Raw genomic sequence first — 21,993 nt, forward strand, 5'->3', positions numbered from 1 at the left:
GTATTATCGTTATTTCGAACTGTGTGTAAATGCGTGCATGCTCCTGGTAAATCTGTCAGAGACTTCAAAGCGCAAGCCGCCTCCCTCCTTGATGAGCGAGCTATTCCAATGTTTATCATGACCAGCTTTTCAACTCAGGAGCCTCACAAAAAACATCAAGGGATGGAGGGATTAACATGATAAAAAGGAAGAGAGAAAACAGTGTGGGAATAATATTGCAAATAGAAATAGTTTCCGGTTTCCTGGGGGACACTGACGTGAGAGAGAGGTGCCGTATCAGCCCTGTCTGTTAATCTGTTTGTGATCCAAACTGTCTGTCTGTGTCTGTGTTCCAGATGGTACATTCAGCATCAGTATGCTACTGGCACTCTTACTGTCAGGGTTCATTGTTAATGTAGCCCTTTCCTGTGATCAAATGACCTAGTGGCCTCATGGGTGGAATGTTATTAATATTTTTCAGAATTTCAGAATGAATAAACTTTTATTATTTTTACGCCTAAAATCTGGAGTTTCTATGTCAAACAATTTTGTTATATTTCAGTCTTCTGTGATGTATGCAAAGATTAATATTGGGATGCACAATCAAAATGTAATACATCTCAACTCTATATCTGACATGGTACAGGTGTCTTCTTTTTTTAAGACAATAACCATGTGAGGTGTATACTTTTGTTTCAAAGTACATTTGTTTAAGACTACCAAGGAGCACTCTGTGTGACCCCGATTTATTTATTTTTGTTACATTCTTTTATTAAAGTTAACTAGGCGAGTCAGTTAAGAACAAATTGTTATTTACAATGACGGCCTACCAAAAGGCAAAAGGCCTCCTGCGGGGACGGGGGTTGGGATATTTTTTTATATATATACATATATATATATAAATATATGAACATAACACACATCACAACAAGAGAGACAACACTACATAAATGGAGACCTAAGACAACAACATAGCAAGAGCACAACACACCATGGTAGCAACACAACATGACATCAACATGGTAGCAACACAACATGACATCAACATGGTAGCAACACAACATGGCAGCAGCACAAAACATGGTACAAACATTATTGGGCACAGGCAGCACAAAGAGCAAGAAGGTAGAGACAACAATACACCATGTAAAGCAGCCACAACAGTCAGTAAGAGTGTCCATGATTGAGTCTTTGAATGAAGAAATTGAGTTAAAACTGTCCAGTTTAAGTGTTTGTTGCAGCTCGTTCCAGTCACTAGCTGCAGTAAACTGAAAAGAGGAGCGACCCAGAGATGTGTGTGCTTTGGGCACCTTTAACAGAATGTGACTGGCAGAACAGGTGTTGTATGTGGAGGATGAGGGCTACAGTAGATATCTCAGATAGGGGGGAGTGAGGCCTAAGAGGGTTTTATAAATAAGCATCACTTTTTTTAGCACACTGCAGTAAAATTAAGAGGTATTGAGAGACTTAAGTAAATTACGGAAAGGTATAAAGAAATATAATCAACAACATTGAGTGCTGTACAATACAGTAATACAATATAGTAACACACACGTTTTTTGTGAATCATATTATGTATTTTTTTTTTAAATAATGGTCTAAATTTTAGGATGTTCATCCTTCTGGCAGATCGCTCGAGATTGACTTCGTAATTGGACGTCTGCCCATGTCGTGAGGACTTCGGGAAATGCCTTTAAAGCAGCCCACTTGGGGCAACAGCGAGCACTATTACCATCAAGTGGACAGAGGTGGTGGATGGGTTTAATCCCATGACTTCGGATCTGAAGTGGTAGACACAAATGTTTTATTTCTTTGTTTTTAACCCTATCCCAAACCTTAACTCTTACCTTAGATATTTGGAATAAATGCCTAAATGTATCCCATTACACTTGTACCCATATACGGATTGAAAATATCAGATTTGGGCAGTGATAAGCTCCTAAATTGGAATGCAGTGGCTGTACAGTAACATGCTATAAATGATGTCAGGCTCTGCACTTCACAATGCTGTATGGGTTTTGACGGCTGCTCTGAACTTGAGCACCGCACGCTACAAGAAGTTGCCCCTATTCACTCATGCTATTTGGGCATCTTTTGGTAATGTTTTGTTGTCAAGTGAGGGAAATGCTATAAATTAAGAAGATTCTGTGTATTTTTAAGGATGAAACGTTGAGTATAATAAATATAGTTTTGATGTCATACAAGCAAGCCAAACACCCATGAGTCCAAATTTCCATATCATAAAACAATGTCAAATACATTTTCAACAATTATGATCACTATGTTTAATGTACAGTTACAAGATGTCATGATGTCATACCCTGGGTTGTTCTGAAAAGAATGATCCTATGTTTGTCTATTTCAGGTATTCCCAAACTGGGGTACACGCAATGATATCGGGGGTACGCCAAATAAAAATGTGATTAACATAAATAAAACATTTTTACATTTATATACATTTTAAAATATTTTTTAAATGTTTTATTCTTGACATTTTCCAACGGGGCTATACATCTGGGTGAGGTTTCTTTCTCGCCTGAGTGGCTCCGCTTCACTGCTAAACATAAAATTAAACCATCTAGTGTTCAGCAAAATAACAACACAATGTCAAATACAGGTAGCCTAATCAAATAATTAACATCCAATCACATTAACCGTTAGTCTCTCGCGGGAATTCCACTATCGGTCCATATGTAGCCAAACATAGCTGCTGCTCATGTTGGTATCTGTACTGATGGCGCAAAAGCCATGACAGGGAGAGTGGAGTAATAACGCTCGTGCAAGCATTTGCTCCCAACGCAACATGGATACACTGCAGCATCCACCGAGAGGCCCTTGCTGGCAAGGGAATGCCTGACAGCTTGAAAGACGTTTTGGACACTACAGTGAAAATTGTTAAATTTGTTAAAGCAAGGCCCCTGAACTCTCCTGTATTTTCTGCGCTATGCAATGACATGGGTAGTGACCATGTAAAGCTTTTACAACATACAGAAGTGCGCTGGTTATCAAGGGGCAAACTATTGACACATTCTTTTCTTTACTGACTATAATCTTCACCTATCTGGGTGATGTTTTTCTCTCCTGAATGATCTGAATCTAGGATTGCAGGAACTCTCCGCAACTATATTCAATACTGGGGACAGAATTGAGGTTATGATTAAGAAGTGTGAGCTCTTCTCAGTCTGCATTAACAACACACAGGTCTTTCCATCATTGTATGATTTCTTTGTGTGCAAATGAACTCAAGCTTACGGACAATGTCAAATGTGATATAGCGATGCACCTGAGTGAGTTGGGTGTGCAATAACGCAGGTACTTTCCTCAAACGGATTACACAAAAAAAAAGATTCATTATCCCTTTCATGCCCTGCCTCCAGTCCACTTACCGATATCTGAAGAAGAGAGCCACTGCGAAAATGCAGAAAGCGGTTCTGTGTAAATTGAGTTTAATCAGAAACCACTCCTGTCCAGAAGCTAAGATATGCATATTATTAGTAGATTTGGATAGAAAACAATCTGACATTTCTAAAACTGTTTGAATGATGTCTGTGAGTATAACAGAACTCATATGGCAGTCAAAAACCTGAGAAAAAAATCCAACCAGGAAGTGGGAAATCTGAGGTTTGTAGGTTTTCAAGTGTTTGCCTATCCAATATACAGTGTAAAATTTGGTCCGATTGCACTTCCTAAGGCTTCCACCAGATGTCAACCGTCTTTAGAACCTTGTTTCAGGCTTCTACTGTGAAGGGGGAGTGAATAAGAGCTGTCTGAATCAGGGGTCTGGCAGAATGCCATGAGCTAAGTCAAGCGTGCGCCCGTGAGAGTGAGCTGCGTTCCTTTTAATTTCTAAAGACAAAGGAATTGTCCGGTTGAAACATTTTTGAAGATTTATATTAAAAACATCCTAAAGATTGATTCTACATATCGTTTGACATGTTTCTACGAACTGTATATAACTTTTTTGACTTTTCGTCTGGACAAAGTGCCTGCGCCTCTTGAATTTGGATTAGTGAACTAAACGCGCAAACAAAAAAGAGGTATTTGGACATAAATTATGGGCTTTATCGAACAAAACAAACATTTATTGTGGAATTGGGATTCCTGGGAGTGCATTCCGATGAAGATCATCAAAGGTAAGTGAAAATTTATAACGCTATTTCTGACTTCTGTTGACTCCACAACATGGCGGGTATCTGTATGGCTTATTTTGGTGCCTGAGCGCTGAAATCTGACACAGCGGTTGCATTAAGGAGAAGAATATATTTAAGACACTGATGCCCTTTGCAACCACGTACCTACAGTTGAAGTCGGAAGTTTAGATACACCTTAGCCAAATACTTTTAAACTCAGTTTTTCACAATTCCTGACGTTTAGTCCTAGTAAGAATACCCTGTTTTAGGTCAGTTAGGATCACCTCTTTATTTTAAGAATGTGAAATGTCAGAATAATAGTAGAGAGAATTATTTATTTCAGCTTTTATTTCTTTCATCACATTCCCAGTAGGTCAGAGGTTTACATACACTCAATTGGTATTTGGTAGCATTGCCTTTAAATTGTTTAACTTGGGTCAAACGTTTCAGGTAGCCTTCTACAAGCTTCCCACAATAAATTGGGTGAATTTTGGCCCATTCCTCCTGACAGAGCTACTGTAACTGAGTCAGGTTTGTAGGCCTCCTTGCTCGCACACGCTTTTTCAGTTCTGCCCACACATTTTCTATAGAATTGAGGTCAGGGCTCAGTGATTGCCACTCCAATACCTTGACTTTGTTGTCCTTAAGCCATTTTGCCACATCTTTGGAAGTATGCTTCGGGTCATTGTCCATTTGAAATACCCATTTGCGACCAAGCTTCAACTTCCTGACTGATGTCTTGAGATGTTGCTTCAATATATCCACATACTTTTTCTTCCTCATGAAGCTATCTATTTTGTGAAGTGCACCAGACCCTCCTGCAGCAAAGCACCCCCACAAAATGATGCTGCCACCCCTGTGCTTTACGGTTGGGAGGGTGTTCTTCGGCTTGCAAGCCTCCCCTTTTTCCTCCAAGCATAACGATGGTCATTATGGCAGTTCTATTTTTGTTTCATCAGACCAGAAGACCTTTCTCCAAAAAGTACGATCTTTGTCCCCATGTGCAGTTGCAAACCATAGTCTGGCTTTTTTATTGTAACGGTTTTCTTTAGGTGAAGTAGAGGCGGACCAAAATGCAGCGGGATTGTTATTCATGTTTTTTTAATGAAGAAAACTATACATCAATAAACTAACAAAAACAATAAATGTGAGAAAACCTAAACAGCCTATCTGGTGACAACAAACACAAAGACAGGAACAGTCACCCACGAAACACTCAAAGAATATGGCTGCCTAAATATGGTTCCCAATCAGAGACAACGATAAACACCTACCTCTGATTGAGAACCACTCCAGACAGCCATAGACTTACCTAGAAAACCCCATTAAGCCACAATCCCAATACGTACAAAAAAAAAACAAGACAAAACACACCACATACAAAACCCATGTCACACCCTGGCCTGACCAAATTAATAAAGAAAACACAAAATACTAAGACCAGGGCGTGAAATGTATGGCGGTTTTGGAGCAGTGGTTTCTTCTTTGCTGATCGGCCTTTCAGGTTATGTCGATATAGGACTAGTTTAACTGTGGATAAAAAATACTTTTGTACCTCTTTCCTCCAGCATCTTCACAAGGTCCTTTGTTGTTGTTCTGGGATTGATTTACACTTTTTGCACCAAAGTACGTTCATCTCTAGGATACAGAACGCGTCTCCTTCCTGAGCGGTATGACGGCTGCGTGGTCCCATGGTGTTTATACTTGTGTACTATTGTTTTTTTCCCCTTTTTTGTTTCTTAGAGGGTGGATCAGCTTAATATTGCGGAAAGAATGTTGCTTCCAATGTAATTGTCTGCATCATTTCCAATCCCGCATATTTTTGGGGTAAATATATATATATCCATACACGCATGCATATATATATACATATATATACATACACATACCTATATAGACATACATACTTTTTTAAAGAATATACCTTTATTATTATTCCCGCAAACCCTACCGCCGATCCCCCAATTGAAGTAAACTAATAAACACTTATGCTTCTACCTTCAATCCATACATCTTATACACATTCTACAGAGACAGTCTACTTTACAATAGTTCTCTCTTGTTTGTTCTTAGTCCTTCCTCTATTTCTGATGTCCATCCAGTTTGATTTCTATCATATCATATTTTAGAACAGCTAGTTATGTTGGCAATAGACCAAGCTTTAAAATGATGCCACCTGACCCAGATTGCGGTTTATAATGGGCCGTAAACAACAACAGTAATTGTGGGATGGCGGGGATGCAAAACAAGAGTGCTTCCTCTAGTCCCTCAATGGCACAGCTAGGAGGGTTCAATGAAGCACCTTATTGTTGACGACTTCTTTATGTCATTACTTAGGAACTCCTTGGAGAGGTGTGGCCACTTGGAGACACAACTTACTCCTCTCATTCAGACCCTTGTCATTTTTTTAGTCTTATGTTGCATGTACCCCAAATTTTCCAGGAATGTTATTATTATGCTACTAAGTGTATCCAGAATATTGTCCGTTTTTGTTATCAACAAACGCAGCAAAAAGTATAGTAAATAGAACATGCACATAAAATCAACAGTGTAGTGTCCTCATTTTTGGTCCACTATTTCGAAACTGTTCCATTTCAATTGCTATCATGCTTATGCATATGCATTTCATATGCATTTCTTCTGTAAGAAACATTTCCATTCATCCCAGTCCATATAGGCCAATTCCCACCAGTGTAAAGGGTTAATGTTAACCCTATCCAAAACTTTAACCTTTCATTTCTAAATTTAACATTTGGAGCAACTTTACATTTGAGGTTGGGGAAATGTAATGATGCTGAGCAGGGGCAGTCAACCCAGGGTGTCAAAAACACCAAAAAATCTGACGTTTGGAGCAACTTTGAAATTTGGAGAAATGTGGAAAAACAGCCGAATCTGAAGTCAAATTGGTAAATCCATGAGATCTTGTTGCATTCTTAACAGAGCAGAGACATGTTGGTAAGCTTTTTATTTTTTTTACTGAGGAGGCACGATGAAACCATGATGTTGCCAGATATTTCCGATTCCCCTGCCACATAACCCACATTTATCAGTGGAGCCTGTATTATTGAAAGTTAATATGTAGTATGTGTACTGAATATGGTTGAAACGTGGTCTACATTTAGATTTTCCTACGGGAGTATGAACAGTGCACTGACTCTTTGGCCCAAATGTGTGTGTAAAAGTCTAACTTTGTTCTCCCTCCTCTCCAGTCAGTGAGTCTATGCAGGGTTCCAATTACATATTGACTGTTGGAGTTTCCCTAGAAATAATGGGGTGGACCAAAGAATAATATTTTCCAAGATTATTATGCGTGTTCATATACATTTTTGTCTCTCTCTCCCTTTCCACTATCTCCCTTCCCTTCTCAATTTCAATTTTCAAATTCAATTTAGGGCTTTATTGGCATGGGAAACATATGTTTACATTGCCAAAGCAAGTGAAATAGATAATAAACAAAAGTGAAATAAACAATAAAAAATTAACAGTGAGCATTACACAAACATGTAATATTATAGTGTTGTAATGATGTGCAAATAGTCGCTCTCTCTCTCTCTCCCCCCTCTCTCCCCCCTCTCTCCCTTTCTTTCCCTCTCTCCCCTTTGCTCTCTCCCTCTCTCTCTTCCCACCTCTCTCTTCCCCCCATCTCTCTCCAACCCTCTCTTTCCCATACAGCGTGTGAGGTGGGTTTCTATAAGCCAATGGCAGGTGATGGGTTGTGTGGGAGGTGTCCTCTACAAAGCCACTCAGAGACCAGAGCTGCCCTCTACTGCCCCTGTGACTCCAGCCACTACAGGGCCCCTACAGACCCCCCTGCCGCACCCTGCACAAGTACATAACTCACAAATGCACACAAGCATGCACACGCACAGACCGAATAATCCACAACACATGTAGGTCCACCTCTCTTACACATGGCGTGGGTGACCTGGGTGATTTGGTTAATTGGGCATATGCTACTTTTCTATGATTATTTATTTGAATTTCCCCTTTAGAGGGCCTCTCTAAACACTAGATGAACATAAACATCTTTCTGGTAAGAAGAGGGGCGGGGGCGTATGCCTTATGGCTAACGAGACGTGGTGTGGTCACAAAAGCATACAGGAACTCAAGTCCTTCTGTTCACCTGATTTAGAATTCCTCACAATCAAATGTCGACCGCATTATCTCCCAAGGGAATTCTCTTCGATTATAATCACAGCCGTATATATTCCCCTCCAAGCAGACACATCGATGGCTCTGAACGAACTTTATTTGACTCTTTGCAAACTGGAATCCATACATCCTGAGGCTGCATTCATTGTAGCTGGGGATTTTAACAAGGCTAATCTGAAAACAAGACTCCCTAAATTGTATCAGCATATCGATTGCGCAACCAGGGCTGGCAAAACCTTGGATCACTGCTATTCTAACTTCCGCGACGCATATAAGGCCCTGCCCCGCCCTCCTTTCGTAAAAAAGCTGACCACGACTCCATTTTGTTGATCCCTGCCTACAGACAGAAACTAAAACAAGAAGCTCCCACGCTGAGGTCTGTTCAACGCTGGTCCGACCAATCTGATTCCACACTCCAAGACTGCTTCCATCACGTGGACTGGGATATGTTTCGTATTGCGTCAGACAACAACATTGACGAATACGCTGATTCGGTGTGCGAGTTCATTAGAACTTGCGTTGAAGATGTCGTTCCCATAGCAACGATTAAAACATTCCCAAACCAGAAAGCGTGGATTGATGGCAGCATTCGCGTGAAACTGAAAGCACGAACCACTGCTTTTAATCAGGGCAAGGTGACCGGAAACATGACCGAATACAAATAGGGTAGCTATTCCCTCCGCAAGGCAATCAAACAAGCTAAGTGTCAGTATAGAGACAAAGTAGAATCTCAATTCAACGGCTCAGACACAAGAGGTATGTGGCAGGGTCTACAGTCAATCACGGATTACAAAAATAAAACCAGCCCAGTCACGGACCAGGATGTCTTGCTCCCAGGCAGACTAAATAACTTATTTGCCCGCTTTGAGGACAATACAGTGCCACTGACACGGCCTGCAACCAAAACATGCGGCCTCTCCTTCACTGCAGCCGAGGTGAGTAAAACATTTAAACGTGTTAACCCTCGCAAGGCTGCAGGCCCAGACGGCATCCCCAGCCGCGCCCTCAGAGCATGCGCAGACCAGCTGGTTGGTGTGTTTACGGACATATTCAACCAATCCCTTATCCCAGTCTGCTGCTCCCACATGCTTCAAGAGGGCCACCATTGTTCCTGTTCCCAAGAAAGCTAAGGTAACTGAGCTAAACGACTACCGCCCCGTAGCACTCACTTCCGTCATCATGAAGTGCTTTGAGAGACTAGTCAAGGACCATATCACCTCCACCCTACCTGACACCCTAGACCCACTCCAATTTGCTTACCGCCCAAATAGGTCCACAGACGATGCAATCTCAACCACACTGCACACTGCCCTAACCCATCTGGACAAGAGGAATACCTATGTGAGAATGCTGTTCATCGACTACAGCTCGGCATTCAACACCATAGTACCCTCCAAGCTCGTCATCAAGCTCGAGACCCTGGGTCTCGACCCCGCCCTGTGCAACTGGGTACTGGACTTCCTGACGGGTGCGTTCTGAGCCCTCTCCTGTACTCCCTGTTCACCCACGACTGCGTGGCCACGCACGCCTCCAAATCAATCATCAAGTTTGCGGACGACACAACAGTGGTAGGCTTGATTACCAACAACGACGAGACGGTCTACAGGGAGGGGGTGAGGGCCCTCGGAGTGTGGTGTCAGGAAAATAACCTCACACTCAACGTCAACAAAACTAAGGAGATGATTGTGGACTTCAGGAAACAGCAGAGGGAACACCCCCCTATCCACATCGATGGAACAGTAGTGGAGAGGGTAGCAAGTTTTAAGTTCCTCGGCATACACATCACAGACAAACTGAATTGGTCCACCCACACAGACAGCATCGTGAAGAAGGCGCAGCAGCGCCTCTTCAACCTCAGGAGGCTGAAGAAATTCGGCTTGTCACCAAAAGCACTCACAAACTGTATCACCGCCTGGTACGGCAACTGCTCCGCCCACAACCGTAAGGCTCTCCAGAGGGTAGTGAGGTCTGCACAACGCATCACCGGGGGCAAACTACCTTTCCTCCAGGACACCTACACCAGCCGATGTTACAGGAAGGCCATAAAGATCATCAAGGACAACAACCAACCGAGCCACTGCCTGTTCACCCCGCTATCATCCAGAAGGCGAGTACAGGTGCATCAAAGCTGGGACCGAGAGACTGAAAAACAGCTTCTATCTCAAGGCCATCAGACTGTTAAACAGCCACCACTAACATTGAGTGGCTGCTGCCAACACACTGACTCAACTCCAGCCACTTTAATAATGGGAATTGATGGGAAATGATGTAAAATATATCACTAGCCACTTTAAACAATGCTACATAATAGGTTTACATACCCTACATTATTCATCTCATATGTATACGTATATACTGTACTCTATATCATCTACTGCATCTTTATGTAATACATGTATCACTATGCCACTTTGTTTACATACTCATCTCATATGTATACACTGTACTCGACACCATCTACTGTATCTTGCCTATGCCGCTCTGTACCATCACTCATTCATATATCTTTATGTACATATTCTTTATCCCCTTACACTTGTATGTATAAGACAGTCGTTTTGGAATTGTTAGTTAGATTACTTGTTGGTTATTACTGCATTGTCGGAACTAGAAGCACAAGCATTTCGCTACACTCACATTAACATCTGCTAACCATGTGTATGTGACAAATAAAATTTGATTTGATTTGATTTGAACATCTGAAAGAGAAAATAGAAGCACATTCCACTGGTTCAGGTGCTAATCATGAAGAAAAACATGCAAATATACACCACTTTCTCTCTCTTCTCCTTTCAAATTGTTCTCCTCCATCTCTTTTTCTCTCTCTCCTCTCCTTAGGCCCCCCAACAGCTCCAGTAAACATGATATCGTCGGTTAACGGTACGTCAGTGAATCTGGAGTGGGGTCGACCGATGGACTCGGGGGGTCGCAGTGACCTGCTGTACAGCGTGCTCTGTCAGAAGTGCTCTGGGGAAGGGGGGCAGTGTGAGGACTGTACAGCAGGGATGGGGTCAACCAGTGTGGGAGAGGGGATGGGAGGAGAGGGTGGAGGGACGGTGGACCGCTCTGGGGTGGTCCCGGTGCGGTTTGTTCCCCAGCAGAGCTTGCTGACCGAACCCTGGGTTACCGTTCTAAACCTGGTTGCCCACGCCAACTATACCTTCCGTATCCTAGCGATGAATGCGGTGACTCACCTAAGCAATGAGCCGGCGCCCTTCATATCTGTCAACATCACCACGAACCAGGCAGGTAGGGGACACCTGTATCGATTTAAAACATATAAATGTATGCATGTAGGTTGTTTTACCTGTGGATCAAACACATACAGTTTACATATTAAAAATAACATCTCAACAGCTAGGCTGCATGATACATAGAGTGCATTCAGAAAGTATTCAGACCACTTGACTTTTTCAACATTTTGTTATGTTACAGCCTTATTCTAAAATGGATTAAACAAAACATTTTCCTCATCTACTTGCAACCAATAACCGATAATGGCAAAGAGAAAAATGTATTACGAATAAAAAACAGAAATACCTTATTTACATAAGCATTCCTACCCTTTGCTATGAGACTCGAAACAGGTGCATCCTGTTTCCATTGATCATTCTTCTGTTATGACTTCTATGAATGGTGAGTGGAGGAGTCAAGCGCAGAGAGCAGGTAATTCAGTACGTGGATCTTTTATTTCAAAGACAGCGGAGACACGGACATGCAAAACACAAGGGCGCATGAAACAACCCGTCCAAAATACACAGGACTAAAACTGTCCGGAAAAATAGAGATCACACTAATACACCAACACCAATAAACAGAGAACAAGCCCGCACAATACCCAGCGGGCCTAGTGCCCTTAAATAGCCTACAAACAAAACGAACTCAAAACAGGTGTAACCAATTAGACCCAAAGAACAAAAGGAAAGGGAATCGATGGCAGCTAATAGGCTGGCGACGACGACCGCCGAGCGCCGCCCGAACAGGAAGAGGCACCATCTTCGGCGGGATTTGTGACATCTTCAGATGTTTCTACAACTTGATTGGAGTCTACCTGTGGTAAATTTTATTATTTGGACATGACGTGGAAAGGTACACACCTGTCTATATAAAGTCCCACAGTTGTCAGTCCATGTTAGAGCAAAACCAAGCCATGAGGTCGAAGGACCTGTCAGTAGAGCTCCGAGACAGGATTGTGTCGAGGCACAGATCTGGGGAAGGGTACCAAAACATTTCTGCAGCATTGAACGTCCCCAAGAACACAGTAGCCTCCACCATTCTTAAATGGAAAAGTCTTCCGAGAGCTGGCAATTGGGTAAAAGGGTCTTGGTCAGGGAGGTGACCAAGAACCCGATGGTCACGCTCCTTCTGGGAAAATCTTTCAGAACTTGAAAGGATCTGGAACTCCCCAAATACAGGTGTGCCAAGCTTGTAGCGTCATACCCAACAAGACTTGAGGCTGTAAAGTTGCTTCAACAAAGTACTGAGTAAAGGGTCTGAAGGGGGACAACGTAATCCATTTTAGAATAAGACTGTAATGTAACAAAATGTCTAGAAAGTCAAGGGGTCTGAATACTTTCTAATTGCACCATGTTTTGACATATATTGTCACGTTCTGACCTTAGTTCTTTTGTTATGTCTTTGTTTTAGTATGGTCAGGGCGTGAGTTGGGTGGGTTGTCTATGTTCGTTTTTCTATGATTTGCTATTTCTGTGTTTGGCCTGGTATGGTTCTCAATCAGGCAGCTGTCAATCGTGATTGAGAACCATATTTAGGTAGCCTGTTTTCTATTGTGTTTCGTGGGTGATTGTTTTCTGTTTTCTGTGGTGTGTCTGCACCAGCCAGAACTGTTTTCGGTTGTCGGTTAATCGTTTTTGTTCAGTGTTCAAGTTCTTTATTAAAAGATATGGACACATACCACGCTGCACCTTGGTCCTCTTCTTCTTCCACCGACGACGACCGTTACATATATTGACGTTTTGTAGTTGGGCTGCCACCTTGTGCTCCAAGGAACAATGATGTATGTATGTTCTGGTTCAGCCCCTTCCCAGGTGATTGCCATTCGCCAGGAGAACACCAGTCAGAACAGCGTCACTCTCCAGTGGCACGAGCCTGACCAGCCCAATGGAGTCATACTAGAGTATGACATCAAATACTATGAGAAGGTAGAGTAGATACATACATACATACATACATACATACATACATACATACATACATACATACATACATACATACATACATACATACATACATACATACATACATACATACATACATACATACATACATACAAACGTACATACGTGCATACATACATACGTACATACGTGCATACATACATACGTACATACATACATACAGTAGATACATATAGGCGTGTATGTGTCTCTCTGTCTGTGTTTATGTATGCTGATTGATTCATGAAAGTGACAGCCTAGCAGCAAAGACAAGTTAATTGCTTTGTGGTTCTGCATGCTCTGACACACAGCTAATGAGGTAAGAGAGATCTGAGCAACACACACACAGACCAGGATCCCCACAGTGGGGGTGGTCACTGGAGACTTGAGGTTGTGTGTATAGAGTGAATAGTGTCATACACACACACACACACACGCCTGGATAGTACAGACAGATTAGTGTGGCTGCTGTGTTGTTATCTTAATCTGTGCAAACTCCTGGGGTTACTACTGGATAAATCTGCAATATAAACACTGCTTGGGCAGCAGACTGTCTTTATCACAGCTCTCCTCCACCAGGATAAGGAGCAGCAGAGTTACTCCACCCTGAAGGCCAAGGGGACCATGGCCCGGGTGTCTGGCCTGAAGCCTGGTACCAGGTACATTTTTCAGGTCCGGGCCAGAACCTCGGCAGGCTGCGGACGCTTCAGCCAGAATGTGGAGATCCAGACCGGGAAAGCAAGTAAGAGAATGAGAGTAGCACTATTTTCATTTGTAAAATCTCTCACTAGGTTTAGAAGTGCTTTGTATTCTATTGGTGTCTATTGGTGCCAACCTATCTGTAGAGTTTTTACAGACTTTACTGTAATATTTATTGTAGTGTTTTTGCAGACTACTGTAGTATGCTATAGTATTCACTATAGTACTATAGAAAAAACACTACAATAAATACTAACGTATTTTCCACAAAAACAATACTATAGTATACTACGGTCATGTCTGCAAAACACTACAATGAGTACCATAGCATACTACAGTTATGTACGCAAAAACACTACAGTAAATACTACGGTATACTACAGTAATGTCTTCAAACAGACTGCTGTGAACACTACAGTAATGTCTGCAAAAACACTACAGTGAATACTATAGTATATAAATATAGTAATACTAGAGTATTTATACCATAACATATTATAATATATTTTCATGAGGGACAGAATGGTGCTGGGTTGAAGAGCCACGAATGTCAGTGGGACCAGGAAGCCTTCAGACAATCCCTTAATGGTATAGATCTGTGCTTTGTGTGAAGGCCACCCCTGTCAGGAAAGCTGCTGCAGCAGACCTAATCCTCAAAGAGCACTGAACACACACACACACACACACACACACACACACACACACACACACACACACACACACACACAAACTAGTTGTGTTGTTGTGTGTCCAGTTCCTCTGCGCTACGACACTATGACCATCATCTGGATCTGTATGGCGCTGGTCTCTGGCCTCGTCACCTTCCTGGCCATCGTCATCTGCAGGAAACGGCAAGGCAACCCTTTCTTACACTACACCACTACCCGTGATGTGGACGAGTCCTCTCTGACTCTACGTCACTCATATACGTATGTGGAATATTTTTTACTCTACCTTAACAAGGGTTCAAGTAAATTATACCATTGTCTCCATAGGATTCATTTATTTTATAATCAACATTCATATTAGTATTTTCTTTTTTTATCCATAATCTGTCTCTGATGTTGTATACCCATATGCATTGATATCCATAGGATGACCTCTAATCCCCTCTTGAGGTAATCTGAAGCTCAGTTGGTAGGGCATGGCTCTTGCCATTCCAGAGATAGTGGGTTTGATTCCTGGGACCACCCATCCATAAATAACGTATGCAAACATGACTGTAAGGTGCATTTGATAAAAGAGTCTGATAAATGGATTTAAAAAATGTACCCCCATAGGCTCCAGTGCTACAGTAACTGTCTATTTTCAGTCCAACAGTCCCACAATCCCACAGCACAGGAAACCAAGGAGATGGTCTCTAACTTTGTTCCACTAATGCTTTTAACCCAGAGTAGTTCTCACTCTAGAGTATGGCATGTGTTTGTTAGCAGTGGAAAGTCAGGTCATCTCCCAGATTCTCTGCATGGGTAATGTTCAGACCCAGTTTTGTACTTCTAAACAGTCAGTTTAATTATAACGGCTGTTCATGTTAGTTAAATAACAATGCTAATGTTTTCACTTATCCCTCTCCTTCTCTCTTTTGATGTCTAGAATTTACATCTTCCACAAATCATTTGTGGATTTATTTCCAACTTCAATGCATGTTAGCGTTTTCAAGCGGAGTCTGAAAGATAGAATGAGAGGAAAACCGTGAGAAGTGTGGTGTATCCCCGTGTGACTCTAAACTATTCTAAACTACTGTTTGATATACAGACACTGTGGCTATAGCAAGGCCTTCCAGGACTCTGATGAGGAGAAGATGCACTACCAGAATGGCCATGGTATGTTTGTATTATTATTATTGGTATATTTTTATTGCCATGTTTTATTATGCCCCCCCCCCCCAGCCTTCACTCCAGTAACTTGCCTGTTTAAATAAAGGTTAAATAAAATAAAATAATTTTCATCCTCAGTGTACACAGTTCACTTCCCGTTTCATTCAGATTTATTGTGGTACAAAATCTCAGGACTGCAGTCTCTCTCTCCCTCCTCTCCCTCTGTCTCTCTCTCTCCCACCCTCCCTTTTCTCTCGCTGTCTCTCTCTGTATCCCCCTCTCTCTCTCTCTCTCTCTCTCTCTCTTTCTCTCTCTGTGTCTCTCTCCCCCTCTATCTCTTTCTCCCTCGCTTTCCTGTGACAGTCTCATGTAGCATATTGTTTCCATCCAGTGGTATGTGACCAGATGCTAATGTTGTTTATTTTAGTGTCATTCCCCGACGTGCGATTCTACATCGACCCACACACCTACGAGGACCCCTGCCAGGCCGTCCACGAGTTTGCCCGAGAAATTGAAGCTTCCAGGATCAGAATAGAGAAAATCATTGGGTCAGGTAAACTGAAAATCATTGGCTGAAGTAAAGGCTGCGGTGTGCAGCGGAGAGAAATGGCACAGTGGAATCAGAGCGTTGCATGGGGCTGTCAATCAAACACAGAGACACACAGGGAATAATAACATCACACTGGCAAAGCAGGACATGGTAGGCGTTATAATCATGGCTGTTAACAATGACCTTTAGGGTTGTAGTTGTTGATAAGACACATTAGACAGAAAGGGGAAGGAATGTAATGATGTGTTCTGTGACATTTCAAAGCACAAAGCAGGAGATTAGGAAACAATTTATTTTTGTTCGAATGAATCTATCACTCAATGAATAGATTAGTCTATATTGTGGTCGTTGGGGAGGAGTACACCTAAACGTGTGTGTGTGTGCAGGTGAGTTTGGGGAGGTGTGTTACGGGCGGATGCGTCTCCCAGGGAAGAGAGACATTCCAGTGGCTTTGAAGACACTGAAGGCAGGATACAGTGACAAGCAGAGGAGGGACTTCCTGGCTGAGGCATCAATCATGGCCCAGTTTGACCACCCTAACATCATTCACCTGGAGGGAGTGGTCACACGCAGTAAGATTCCATTTGATTTGATTCAACTCCATTTTCAGTTTGATGCAATTCAATGTCTTTCCTGCGTATGGATTCAATTCAAGAAGAAAGTACATACGCCCATAGAAATAAGAATTAATGGAATGGGATACCCCCCTCCCCCCCTTACTCCCTTACACCCCTCCATCCCTTACTTTCCCTTACCCCCTCCACCACTTACTCTCTTACCCCCTCTATCCCTTCCCTTACCCCCTCCTTCCCTCATTCACCCTACCTTACCCCCCCCAGGTAAACCAGTCATGATCATCACTGAGTACATGGAGAATGGATCTCTGGACTCTTTCCTGAGGGTTTGTTGCTTTTATAAGGATTTCATATTTTTTTCCCATACCCTCTCACTCTCCCAATCTCCCTCTCTCCCACTCGCTCTCTCTCTTTCTTTCTCTTGTAGAGAAATTATTTTTGAAGCACTTGACATCTGAAATCTCAATCAATATGCCTCTAACTAACACTACAATCTCTCTCAATCTCAATTCCCGTTCTTCTCCTCCTCATCTCCTCCTCTCAGAGACATGATGGTCAGTTCACTATAATCCAGTTGGTGGGTGTGATGCGTGGCATCGCGGCGGGTATGACCTACCTGGCAGACCTAGGCTACATCCACCGCGACCTGGCAGCTCGTAACATCCTGGTCAACAGCAACATGGTGTGTAAGGTGTCTGACTTCGGCCTGTCCAGAGTCCTGGAGGACGATCCTGATGCAGCATACACCACCAGCGTGAGTTCACACGTTAATGATACATTCTAAAACTCTAATATGTACTAGATTATAATACTGTTGTAGCCCGAGTTCTCTAGTTCTAGTTCTGTTTTATATTCAGTGGTGATGCCAGTGGTTGTTCTAGTTCTGGTTCTAGTGCGTTTCTGTTCCCTTCAGGGTGGTAAGATTCCAATCCGCTGGACAGCGCCGGAGGCCATCGCCTACAGGAAGTTCTCCTCTTCCAGTGACGTGTGGAGCTATGGCGTGGTCATGTGGGAGGTCATGTCATATGGGGAGAGGCCATACTGGAACCTCACCAACAGAGATGTGAGTGGATTTGAGAGGACACGCACACACACATACAGTATATAGTACATGCAAATCACACATACACTCATAAGAAAACCTGTGTGTAATGATACCTGCATATCTCTCTCTCTCGCTCTTTCTGTGTGTGTGTGTGTGTGTTTGTGTGTGTGTGTGTGTATAGGTGATAAAGTCAGTAGAGGAGGGCTACAGGCTACCTGCTCCTATGGGCTGTTCAGGTGCTCTACACACTCTCATGCTGGACTGCTGGCAGAAGGACCGCAACGAGAGGCCCCGCTTCTGCCAGATTGTTACAGTTTTAGACAAGCTGATCCGGAACCCGGAGAACCTCAAGTCCATGGACACGCTGTGCAGGTGAACAGGCTGCTAGACAACCATCGCCGGGGCAAACATTGCTTGGGCAATGCATTGTCTGGACAACGCACTGCAAATCCACTCTCAACTCATCTTGTCAAACATGAGCTGTGGGATAAAGTTACAGCCCAAAGTTTCACTCAAACTTCCCCGGCTGACGCAAGGGAGACAGGTTGCCTTAAGAGAGCAAGGAACGGCCTTGTTCATTTTCCAATAAGCTCAACTCTGATAGACATGCGCTCTGTTAAATAAGAGCCTAGCTGTGATATTGACATTGATAGTCCGGGAATCAGAGAGCAGAGGGAAGAGCGGCTCGAGTTAGACTTGGACCTGTGTTAAATTGCTTATTTCAGATCCATGGTCCCATAGAGCTACTGGTGCATGTCGGGGAGATGGAGGGATGAGGAGAAGAGGAGGAGAGGAGGAGGAGGGGGTGTTAAGGATTTTTCTCCGTATTAATCTAGCCAAACCAGCCATCCTGCAATCAGAGCAGCCACCCCTTCTCTATCATTTTAACAGCTATTGATTTTCTGCCTTAGCTGCTAGTGCATTTCAACACCTATTTTCCTCTCCACCTCTTTTTTTCCACATCTCTCCCTTCTGTCTGTGTGTTTGTCCTATCTCCTTTTCTTCCTCTTTTCTCTCTTTCTCACTCTTTCTCTCAGGTTAGGCACACCTCCCATGATGGACAGTATCCCAGACTTCAGCAGCTGTAGTTCTGTGGATGAGTGGCTGGACATCATCAAGATGGGCCGATACAAGGACCATTTTGCTGCAGGAGGCTACCTGACCCTAGGCCACGTCATAGGCATGAACCAAGGGTGAGAGGCAAGGCCATAGCATCATTCTCCAATCACATCATCCACATGTCATTGATGCTTAAGAGTAATTTAGGCTGTTTGATGAGTGTGTTCATGTGTGACTCTGCCCCATCTCTGTGTGTCCTACAGGGATATCCACAGGCTAGGGGTGACACTGATGGGCCACCAGAAGAAGATCATGACCAGTGTACAGCTGATGCGTGTCCAGGTGCTCAACAGAAGTGTGCCCTCGGTGCACGTATAACTTCAGCCTCAAGGCTTCTCCAGCCAGCCGATTTTCAAATCTAGCCCCAGGCTTCTGAGGCCTAGTCGGAACTCATGGGAATTGATCTATGACTATCAGAGAAACTACAATGTCCGGGTGACATTTTGGTTAACTTTTCAAGACCTCTTCTTTGAGAGATTGAAACTTCAAGAGTACAGATATGAAGGGACTTGAGTACCATAGCCTTTGTTTTTCCTATTCAGATATGTTTCATGTCTTGTTTGGCAAAAATCTTTGGACTGCCTTAATCTCCACAAATGATTTAAATGTTGTTGTATACAAAGAGAGATTCTATTCATATTAATGTATCAGTTAAGTATACCTCACAATGGATCTGAGTGATAGCCTAGCATACAGTAAGCGAGAGACTGGCAGGGGCTGGAGCACTGAGCTGTGTCCCGCAGCACACAGCTTCTCCTATGGTTCCCCTGAGAACTGGCCCCAGGCCCCTGTCTACTTGGCACAAGAAGACCCTGGACCTGAACCTGACAGTGGACAAACAGCAACAACCTACTCGACTCACCAGAAATTCCAAGTCTCCTCCACTAAGAAGGAGGCCAGTTCCAATTTGGCCATGAAAGACTGTACGGAGTCACAATCTCACACAGTAAACTTTCGAAGGACCCTAGGAGAGAAGCACTGTGTTCTCTCCCTGGTTCAGCTGTGTAGCGCACAACTACTGTAGAACAGATGTATGGATGATGACTCATTGTGATTATAGTGTTTTGACTCTGTGGTGGTAAGGACAAAAGAAGGAATAGGGAAAGTGCTATATGTGGAATGTTTTTATCTAAATACTCTGAAAACAATATTATTGACGGTCCTAGTTCCACTGTGCAATCAAGAGAATGGTTTTCTAATGCACCTATGTTTGATTTCTAGTGGTCTATGTCTCTTTTTATTAGAGAAGAAGCTCATTATATTCCCTGAATATGCATTGTATAACTATGGTGACATTTCAATAATGTTTCCACATTTTTCTCCTGAGATACTTTTTTTTTAAACACTGGAGTTCAATATAAATTCCATATTTTATGAAAGTATGTTTTATTAGATCTATCAATTGACAAACAGCCTTCTGTTTTCTATACCAGTACATACCTACGGTCACTACAACAGGATGTACTAACCTCTGTCTGAAATTAGGGGATCTATTCAATCAGTATCGGTGAATCGTTACAGATTGCTCAATAGATATTTTAAGTTAATTTCCGATTAAGTCGAAATATGCAGGGTTTAACGTGAATGCTGTCTCCACTAACGCAGGAACATTGCCTTTAAATTTCAATCACGCTGTAACGTTGAACATCCGCAATACGGATTGAATAGAGCCCCAGGTCTATTTGCTCTCAAACAAAATTCAAAAGACAAAAGCTTTTTGCAAAGATTGATGGATCATCCGTGTTTCTCATGTTGAATCATATAATAAAAATAGTGACTGAAAAAGCAATACCCCTCTGTCTGCACGACTCAGTGCTGAGTCCACTGCCCATGATTCACCTGGGAATAAATCAAATGGGTTTAACACAACTGACCTGTCTCACTTGGGATGTTGCAGAATGTTTCACATTCCAATTCGGAACACAACACAGTGACTAATGTAGGAATGAATAGAAATTGAACAAAACAGGGTTAGGGTTACAGTAATGAATTTCGGTTTGGTCAGGGTGTGATTTGGGTGGGCATTCTATGTTCTTTATTTCTTTGTTTCTGGCCGAGTGTGGTTCCCAATCAGAGGTAGCTCGTTGTCTCTGATTGGGGATCATACTTAGGCAGCCCTTTTCCCTCCTTCTGTGTGGGACCTTGTCTTTGTTTGTGTGCAGGTAGTTTGCACAACGAAGCTAATCGGGTCGTTGTATTCTTTATTGTTTTGTCTTTTCCAAAGTTTCACTTCATTAATAAATTATGTGGAACTCAAAGTACGCTGCGCCTTGGTCTCATCCTTCATCCGACGACACCCGGGACATAGGGCCTATGTGTGTGGACATGAAGCGTGGGTTAGGGTTGTGGTTAGGGTCTATCCAGGATGTGGGCATGTAGTTTGGGTTACGGTTGGGTTTAGGGTTAGGGTTGATCCGGAGTGTGACCTATACCTTCCATCCCTGGATTTAGGTATGTTTTAAACCATTTCACCAGAAGTTCATTGAAGCTGGGGTTAAGGTTAGGGTTAGTGTTCGGGTTGATCCATGTTGTGGCCTTGGAGCTACACATTCCGTCGATGGATTGAGGTAAGTTTTAATACATTTCACTTGAAGTTCACCGAGGCTAGGGTTAAGGTTAGGGTTAAAAAAAGATATTTGATGAAAAATTGTATTTGGCCTTACTGCTATTAGCCGATACAAACACATTGAATAACATATTCACTACATGGAACAACAGATAGTCCCAAAAAACAAATCTAAAGAAGTTTG

The 21,993-nt window shown here is 42.7% G+C and overlaps 1 protein-coding gene across 1 annotated transcript in view; it reads left to right on the forward strand.

Moving 5' to 3' along the window:
• Window positions 1–21,504, forward strand: part of LOC112254541 (ephrin type-A receptor 8-like) — a 126,476-nt gene extending 104,972 nt beyond the window's left edge. The window contains exons 6-19 of the mRNA XM_024427217.2: window positions 7,782–7,937; window positions 11,100–11,510; window positions 13,299–13,423; window positions 14,018–14,180; window positions 14,892–15,066; window positions 15,893–15,960; window positions 16,382–16,507; window positions 16,891–17,076; window positions 17,344–17,405; window positions 17,624–17,833; window positions 17,993–18,142; window positions 18,306–18,496; window positions 19,162–19,317; window positions 19,447–21,504. Of these exons, the coding sequence (XP_024282985.2) occupies window positions 7,782–7,937; window positions 11,100–11,510; window positions 13,299–13,423; window positions 14,018–14,180; window positions 14,892–15,066; window positions 15,893–15,960; window positions 16,382–16,507; window positions 16,891–17,076; window positions 17,344–17,405; window positions 17,624–17,833; window positions 17,993–18,142; window positions 18,306–18,496; window positions 19,162–19,317; window positions 19,447–19,561 (2,294 nt within the window). The 3' untranslated portion in view covers window positions 19,562–21,504. The remainder of the gene's footprint in view (window positions 1–7,781; window positions 7,938–11,099; window positions 11,511–13,298; window positions 13,424–14,017; window positions 14,181–14,891; window positions 15,067–15,892; window positions 15,961–16,381; window positions 16,508–16,890; window positions 17,077–17,343; window positions 17,406–17,623; window positions 17,834–17,992; window positions 18,143–18,305; window positions 18,497–19,161; window positions 19,318–19,446) is intronic.
• Window positions 21,505–21,993: the final 489 nt, after the last annotated feature.

The sequence above is a fragment of the Oncorhynchus tshawytscha genome, linkage group LG07 (assembly GCF_018296145.1).
Source record: "Oncorhynchus tshawytscha isolate Ot180627B linkage group LG07, Otsh_v2.0, whole genome shotgun sequence".
Lineage (NCBI taxonomy): Eukaryota > Metazoa > Chordata > Actinopteri > Salmoniformes > Salmonidae > Oncorhynchus > Oncorhynchus tshawytscha.